At 65.3% G+C, this 8442-nt stretch overlaps 1 protein-coding gene across 2 annotated transcripts in view; it reads left to right on the top strand.

Annotated features, from left to right (window-relative positions):
• Positions 1–4145, top strand: part of SLC12A5 (solute carrier family 12 member 5) — a 28613-nt gene extending 24468 nt beyond the window's left edge. For both annotated transcript variants that reach the window (XM_075516922.1, XM_075516923.1), the window contains exons 18-26: positions 860–1055; positions 1138–1307; positions 1387–1518; positions 1761–1868; positions 2044–2166; positions 2246–2433; positions 2747–2761; positions 3357–3490; positions 4054–4145. In XM_075516922.1, coding sequence (XP_075373037.1) covers positions 860–1055; positions 1138–1307; positions 1387–1518; positions 1761–1868; positions 2044–2166; positions 2246–2433; positions 2747–2761; positions 3357–3490; positions 4054–4145 — 1158 coding nt within the window. The remainder of the gene's footprint in view (positions 1–859; positions 1056–1137; positions 1308–1386; positions 1519–1760; positions 1869–2043; positions 2167–2245; positions 2434–2746; positions 2762–3356; positions 3491–4053) is intronic.
• The last annotated feature ends 4297 nt before the right edge of the window (positions 4146–8442 follow it).

Genomic DNA, 8442 nt, shown 5'->3' on the forward strand with positions numbered 1-8442 from the left:
GCAGCCATCCCTGGGAGCCCGGCGGCATTTCTGCCCCGTGGCCAGGGCTGGTGGCCCCTGCTGGCCAGGAGAGCACCGGGGCGGCACTGGGCAGAGCTCGGAGACTTCACGCTTCACCAGTGCTCGGGACACTGCAGGGACCTCTGGACCCCTGCCCCCCTCCCCAGACAACAGAGACACTGGCACCAGCCGGGCACCGGTCCCAGTCTTGGCCAGCTGCTGATGGGCTTGGCATGGCACGGCACGGCACGGCTCCTGGCCAGGGGCTGCTGTGCTGCTGGGCTGAGCAGCCCTTCAGCTGCCCCACAGCCGCTGCCGCCCCGACCCTCCCCACAGCCCCCAGGGTCCCCACAGCCCCCGTGGCCCCGGTGCCAGGCAGGGGGGGAGATGGGAGCCTTTCCCTGCCAGAGCAAGAGCCCTCCCTGTTCCCTGCACCTCTGCACCAGCCGGGCGGCACATTAATGAGATTAAGCCCTCGGAAGCAAACAGTTTCTCTCCCATGCAGACGTGTTATAATTTCTCTGAGTAAATAACTCTAATTGCTGCTCCGCCGCCCATCAGCGCCCTGGCACGGGGACACCCTCCGCTCGGCACGGTGCAGAGCTGCGTGCCAGCTCCGCTCACCGCCAGGCATCACCCCTGCCGGCCCGGAGCTGCCAGCCCGCTGTGGGGCAAGGAGACCTGGGCACCCCATGGGGACCTGCACCCCACACCCTGCACCCCTCACCCCACACCCTGTACCCCACACCCTGCACCCCGCCTGGCCAGGGTGCCGCTGCCAGGGCTGGCAGCTGCCGTGCCTGCGGCAGGCACCTGTCCCCAGGTGCTGCAGTCTCTGACCCCGCTCTCCCGCCACCAGTCCATCCGCCGCCTGATGGAAGCGGAGAAGGTGAAGGGCTTTTGCCAGGTGGTGATCTCCTCCAACCTGCGGGATGGCATGTCCCACCTCATCCAGTCCAGCGGGCTGGGGGGGCTGCAGCACAACACAGTGCTGGTGGGCTGGCCCCGCAGCTGGCGCCAGAAGGAGGACCACCAGACCTGGAGGAACTTCATCGGTAGGCACCACAGAGGGCGGGTGCTGCCGGGCCAGGGGGAGGCTGCGAGCCGCCCTGGCTGACGTGGCCCTTTCCCTACCAGAGCTGGTGCGAGAGACCACGGCCGGGCACCTAGCCTTGCTGGTGGCCAAGAATGTCGCCATGTTCCCGGGCAATCAGGAGCGGTTCTCGGAGGGCCACATCGATGTCTGGTGGATCGTCCATGACGGGGGGATGCTCATGCTGCTGCCCTTCCTCCTGCGGCACCACAAGGTAGCTCGGGCCCTGCGGTGTGGGGCAGGGGGTTGGGGCCGTCCCCGCTGAGCCGTGCCCATGCCTCCCTCCTGCGCAGGTCTGGCGCAAGTGCAAGATGCGTATCTTCACGGTGGCGCAGATGGACGACAACAGCATCCAGATGAAGAAGGACCTGACCACGTTCCTGTACCACCTGCGCATCACCGCGGAGGTGGAGGTGGTGGAGATGGTGAGTGCTGGGACGGGGGCGTGTGCCACAGTCTGGGATGCTGCGTGTGGGAGAGCCAGACAGACCCTGCCATGGGGGGACACACAACACCTCCAGGACATGCACCAGCACGGGGACACGCAGCACCATGGGGACACGTAGGTCCACAGGGCCAGGCAGGGCCAGGCTGGGAGCAGTGGGTGCAGCTGACCCTGCCCCACGGTTTCTCCTGTGCCCCCCCTCTTCCCCCCCCCCCCCCGCAGCACGAGAGCGACATCTCTGCCTACACCTACGAGAAGACTCTAGTGATGGAGCAGCGCTCCCAGATCCTCAAGCAAATGCACCTCACCAAGAATGAGCGGGAGCGGGAGGTGAGGATGCAGGACAGCATGGGTGGGATCTGGTCCCTGTGGTGGCTGTGCCACCGGCCAAGATGCCACATGGCTCTGTGCACTCATCCTGCTGGGGAGCCAGGGCTGCAGGCTGGGGTCTGCCCGGCCAAGCCCTCTTCCACCCCGCTCCCCTGGCTGACCCTGTCCTGCACAGATCCAGAGCATTACGGACGAGTCCCGCGGCTCTATCCGGCGCAAGAACCCAGCCAACACGCGCCTGCGCCTGAGCGTCCCTGAGGAGCAGGTGGGCGATGGCGAGGAGAAGCCAGAGGAGGAGGTAAGGCACTGTGCCAGGATGGGGCCCGGCAGGCGGCTGGCCCTGGCCCCTGCCCACCGGCCCCCTCTCCTCTCTGCAGGTCCAGCTCATCCACGACAAAAACGCCACCGCCTTCTCCAGCAGTTCCCAGTCCCCCGGCGATGAGGTGGAGACGGCCCCCGAGAAGGTGCATCTCACCTGGACCAAGGAGAAGTCTGTCGCTGAGAAGAACAAGAGCAAGAGTCCCGTCAGCCCTGAGGGCATCAAGGACTTCTTCAACATGAAGCCGTACGGCCCCGCATGCTGCCACCCCATCCCACCCGCGCCCCGTGGCCCCAGCCATCCCTGCCCACCCTGGCCAGGCGGGTGCAGGCAGGGCCCTGGCAGCACCGGCTCGGTCCTTGCTCTAAGCAGGGGTCCAGCAGCCCAGGTGCCCTGAGCGGAGGGGTGGGGTGGGGTGGGGTCCCCGTGCAGACCCGTGCTGATGAGGGACGGGGCACCTGGGCAGCGTGCACTGTGGGGACTTGGGGTGCACACCTGGCGCTCACCTCTTCTCTCTCTCTCTCTCTCCCCCACCCCGGCCCCGTGGTGCTCCTGGCAGGGAGTGGGAGAACCTGTAAGTCTGGGTTTGGCTGGGTGCCAGGTCCCAGGGTGGGGGGAGCTGGGCGGCCACTCGTGGGGCAACGTGCTCGGAGCCATCGGGGTTGCCCCCGTGCTGCACAAGGGCGGCTCGGTGCGCCACGACAGCTGCTGCCGGCGCGGTGCTAGACGGCTCACCAAGGCGGCATGCGGGGGCCGCAGCTGCCAGCCCCTGCGCAGACTCTGCACGCCACGCAGTGCCCGCACCACGTGCTCCCCGTCTGCCCTGTTACGCTGCTGGCAGCTTCCTGCAAGCCTGGGCTCGGGCACCCACAGTGACGCTCACAGCGTCTGCTCCTGCTCGCTCCCACACAGCTCGGCCCCGAGCAGCTGCAGTGTGCCGCTGCCTGCGGGCACCGTGCACGGCCCTGCAGCTCATGGCCACCGGTGCGGGCTCAGAGTCACCAGCGGCCGTGCCAGGCAAAGCTTGCTTCTCCCCAGGCTCATGCCGCAGCCCAGCCCTGGACCCCTCTGGGGCAGGAGGCCAGCCCGCCCTGTGGCCCCTCGGGTCTGGTGTGGGGCTGGAGGCCGCCTATGCCCGGCCCTGTGCCCACATGTGCTGTCACCCCCAGGAACCAGTCCAACGTGCGGAGGATGCACACGGCCGTGAAGCTCAACGAGGTGATCGTGAAGAAGTCCCAGGACGCCAAGCTGGTCCTGCTGAACATGCCAGGGCCTCCCCGCAACCGGAAAGGGGACGAGAACTGTATCCTTCCTGCAGGGCCGCTGCCTCGGGGCTAGCACCAAGACCCCCCTCCGCAGGGGGGGGCCGGGGCCCAGGGGGCTGCAACTCCCCCAAGGCTGGTGGATCTTGCAGGCGAGTGTCGGGGCACGGGTCCAGTGCCTGAGGCCGGACTCCCCCACGCCTCCTGCCCTCGGCTGGGTGTGACAGCCGTCGTTGGCACCAGCCTGCCTGTCCGGCAGAGGTGACGCACGCAGGATGGGTGGTGGGCCCATGTGACATTGCCCCCGTACTCATTGCACCCGCTTGTTGCCGTGAGCACGATGGCACATTGCAGGGGTGCAGGCAGAGATCCGTGGGGCTCGGCTGCCTGCTGGGGCCGGCTCAGCCATGGTCCCCGTCGTGTGGTGCCAGCGCGGGTGGGCTCCCCTAGCCCCTTGGCTCGGGCCTGACCCCACCAGCTCCCGGCTCTGGTGCAGGGGTGTTGTGCCGCAGGCTTGGCTCCCCAGGCGCGGGGCCGGGCAGGGATGGCACGTGGCTGTCCCCATGCTCCATCATGGCATTGGTCCTCCTTGACAGCCATGCAGACATGGAGTTCCTGGAGGTGCTGACGGAGCACCTGGACCGAGTGCTCCTGGTGCGCGGTGGGGGCCGGGAGGTCATCACCATCTACTCCTGAAACACGGCGCGCAAGAGAGGTTTGTCTGCACGCTGAGAGCCCCGCCATCCCTTTGCACTGTGCTCCTGGAGGGGAGGAGGGAAGGCCTGATGGCAGCCGGTGTGCAGAAACTTCAGCTGGCTTTGGCCGTGCCCTTGATCTCTCCATTCGAACTGCCGCACCAGATCTTCCGGGAGCATCCAGCATCAGAGCAGCTGTTCCTCATTGCAACATCACAGCACTGCTGTCCTTGTTTATATATAAATATATACATTGTACTGTGGACTGAGCACCAGAGCCCAGCGCTGCTGCCACCGTCTGTCCCCAGCAGGGCCAGCCCCACTGCCAGCCCCAGCACTGCTGCTTGCAGCCCCTGGCCAGGCAGGAGCGTGGCTGTGCCGAGACGGGCGCCCGGCCCCGCCGTGCCACTACCCCTGGGCAGAGCTTGGCTGGACGCGCCTGTGCCCTGTGCCCCTGTGACCGCTCGCCGCTCGCTGCTCGCGCTCTGCCGCCATGGAGGCGCTGGGAGAAGAGAGAGGCCACCAGCACGCTTTCCTCGCCGGACGCTCCTCTCCCCACCTCCGGCAGCACCTGGGGCTGCCTCCCATGGCGCTGCCCCCCGGCCGCCCCTCGCCAGGATGGGCCCGGACAGCCCCACCTTGGTGCCACCCGTCTCTGGAGGCCATGGGCCAAGCTCGCGGAGATGCAGCGTGATGGTTTGGAGGGGGCAGAGGGTGGGGGGCAGCTGCGGGGGGTCGGGTGCTGGAGCGCAGCAATGCTGCAACAGCATGAGCCCTGGCCTGGGGTGGGTGGGGGGTGCTCCCTGTCCCCCTTCCCACTGACTCCAGGCGCTCTCTGCCCTGGTGCTCTCCTGGTGCTTGTGCAGCTGTCACGGTGTGGAGCTGCAGTGTCCGGAGCTGAGCAGAGGCCCCGCCGTGTGCAGTGTGAGCCGGAGCTGCTCTCCGGCCGCTGGAGCTGTGTGGGTGCTGCTTGACCCCCCAAGGCACCAGTGCCTGCTCTTGGCCCGGGCGCAGAGGAGTCCCATCCTGCCCCGTCCCCCCGCTCCCCCACCACACTGCTCGTGGCGGGGGGGGCACCGGGGGCTCTCAGGCCCCCGGCACCGGCCGGTCCCAGCACCTGCTCCCCCCCATGCCCTGCTGTGCTCCCTGCTGCTCCCCAGGGCTTCGCTGCTAACCCGGCCCCAGCCCCAGCCCCAGCCCCAGCCCCAGCCCCAGGCAGTCACAGATGCTGCCCTGGGGCTGTAGGAAAGTCCGGATCTGTGCGTAGTTTTAACATATGCAAAGTCCGTTTGCCTGGTCTGTCGGGGCCAGACCCCGCAGTGAGGGGTGGCTGTAGGGGTCCCATCACCTCCCGGCATCACGGCACTCCCTCACCCGGCTGGCCAGGGCGGCCCAGGCACCGGCCACGTGGCCGCTGCAGTGCGAAGCCTGTCTGTCCCTGCCCGCCGGCCTGCGCTGCAGCAGGCAGCCCCCGCGCGCAGGCAGCAGGGCACACCGGGGTGGTTCAAACGCGTCCTACCTTTGGCAGCAGCTGCAGGGTCGCCCCCCGTTGTCATCCCCCCCAGCATCTCTCACGCCAGAGAAACTGAGGAGCTTTTTACAAATGTGAACGGTTCCAGGAACCATGCAGGAAGCGGTGCCGAGGGCAGCCAGGGCACCTGCTGGCGCCCGCCCCGGCCCCATGTACATAGTGTACATAATACAGTACGTGTATTTTTAAAGTGATCATATTTATGTTAATAGAACCAGATGAAGTCTATGTATAGAGATCTATATCTATTCTGAGAGATGCAAGGCTCTGCTAGCACCAGGCTGCGGGGACGGAGAGCCAAGATGGGCTGCTCCTGCATGAAACGGGCGCCCATCTGTCGCACCGAGTGCTCTGGAGCGGTGGTGAAGGCTACGTCCTTCCCCGGCCACTGGCAGCCCCTGGGAAAGGGCCAGGTCGCAGGTTCACTCTCTTCTCAATTTAGCTTCTTAAGAGTTTTCAGGGAAAAGAAGTCACAGACTTTTCTGAACTTGTTTCACAGCAGATTTGAGCTTCCACTCGAAGTGCAGCCTGCTAAGAGTTGCCCTCTCCCAGCAGTGCTGGCTGCTTTGCACCAGCCTGGCCCAAAGTGGCAGCGCTTTGTCCCCCAGCCAGAGCTGAGCCCCTGCGCTGGAGCGCTCGCCTCCTCGGCCCCCAAACCACTCCCCAACGTCGCCCCACACCCCGGCAGCCTCCCGGCCGTCGCAGAGGGAGCAGGTGCTGCCGCAGCATCCCCACGGGTGGCCTGGCACAGCTGGTCCCAGCGTCCAGCCCCCTGCCTGCCCGTCCCTCCTGCCCGCTGAGCGTGGCTGCAGCCCTCGGCTCCTGCCTCACTGAGCCGAGAAACTCCCTCCGCACTGGATGACTCCAGTCTCCGCTCCCTCTGCAGAGCTCCTCTAGTCCTCCAGGTTCAGGCCAAAGCTATTTGGGGCTGCTTGGATAAAAAGCAGTGGGTTTTTTGATGTTGGGTTTTCTTTTTTGCTTTAAGATACTACTTGGACACACTCCCAGAGCAAAACCAAGCCCCAGCTGCACATCTGTGCCTCCTCATACCTTGCTCCTACATTTCCATCACTCCCAAAGTGCCTCCCTTCTTCTCCAGCAGCAGCCCCAGCCACTGCCAGACTTTCTGCCACGGTAGCTCAGCTATCTGCATGGCTGCATGGGTCTGTGTTGCAGGCTGTGGTGTGGAAGCTAGTCCCAAGGGCATGGGGAGCTCAGCATTTACAGGAGGTGACCGTCAGGGTGAGCTGAGACCTGGTTTCAGCACAGGAGCTCCAGGCTGATGAATGGTGCAGACGCACAGGGCAGCACTCCCTGGTCCTGCCGCTGCCTTAGCCGCTTGGGAGCTGGTGAAAGAGCAGGCAGGCATCTGCAAGTGAAAAGTTCCTTTAGCTTTGGGAAGGGCAGCCCCACGGGAACCAGGATTTGCTAGTGTCTAGCTGCTCTGCCCCTTGGAGCTGGTCCTACATCACCGCACACAAGCTCACGTGCTGTTTCTAGCCTCCCAAAATTATTTGAGGCACTTCTGCAGCAATGGGGGAGGCATGCACAGCAACCTGCCCACTCATCTCATGCGCTAGCACCACGCTTGTTGGGCCTAGAATGCTTGCCAGCTGCTCTGCCTCTTCAAAAGATGCCACCCGCTCCCTGCAGTCACGCTCTAATTACAGCTTGGCTATTGCCCTGCCCGCCGCTGGGCCTGCAGCTGTGGGTGCTGGCCTGCAGCAGCCAGCCTGGTCCCCTCCCGCCCCGGCGCACAGAGTGGGTCAGCACCGGGGGCCCGAATGCAGAGGCAGGTGACGCGCAGCAGCAACGCAGCTGCCAGCCTCTGCTGAGGCCGCAGACAGCATCCCTCCTCAGCAGCGCCAGGGCAAAGAGCTCTTCCTTCGGCCGCAGGTACCGGGTAGCAGGGAATGACATTGCAGAGCAGTGGTGAGACAGCAGGCCAGGGCACGCTTCTCCGCCAAGAGGTTTGCTTCATCGCCTCCCCAGCATCACCAGCTGATCCCATTCCCCCTCAGCAACACTTCAACCCCCCACGGTAAAGCCGCAGTCCCGGCTCCCCGAGGGAGCAGGAAGGCAAGCCCTTTCCATTGCTACCGCTGAAAAAAGGCGTTTCCCTTCCTCATCCTCCAGCAAGAGCAGGGGAGCACAGCTCTAGACAGAGCCAGGGCTGCTTCAACACCCCCGCCAGGCAAAATTTGGCTGTGGCAAGAAAGGTGCTGGTTTCCGCAGCGAGTTCTCACTCGCCGTTGGCTGGAGACGGCCAGTTTTAGCAGACAGCGCTGCATGTTAGTTTACAAACCCAGCCCTGCACGTTTGGCCTCTGTGAGTGTTCAGTTTCCCCATGGAGCACCCTTCTGCCGTTCCACCTTGGTGAAGACAGTGTCCTCCTCTGGTAGACATGCAAGTTCCTCCTTGGCACATGCGCAGACACGTTTCAGTTTTTGTTCCAGACAGGAAGGTCTTGACCCCCAAGTTTGTTTCACAGGCAGGCTGCTGCTGGGAGCAGCGCTGAGCAGACACGACCCACCAGGAGGGTGGGATGGCGGCGTGGCCCGCAGCTGGTGGGGAGCACGCGTGCCCACAGCCACGTTCGGCCAGCACACAGCGCTGAGCCGGTGATGGCATACGCTCCGGTTCCTGCTGCGGGAGCGTTGAGCAGGGAGCTGCCCACCCTGTCCCTGTCAGCTGGGCGGGCGCAGGCCCCCGCGCACAGCAGCAGCAGCAGCAGCAGCAGCAGCAGCAGCAGCAGCAGGCGGCTCGC

The sequence above is a fragment of the Mycteria americana genome, chromosome 14, assembly GCF_035582795.1.
Source record: "Mycteria americana isolate JAX WOST 10 ecotype Jacksonville Zoo and Gardens chromosome 14, USCA_MyAme_1.0, whole genome shotgun sequence".
Classification (NCBI taxonomy): Eukaryota; Metazoa; Chordata; class Aves; order Ciconiiformes; family Ciconiidae; genus Mycteria; species Mycteria americana.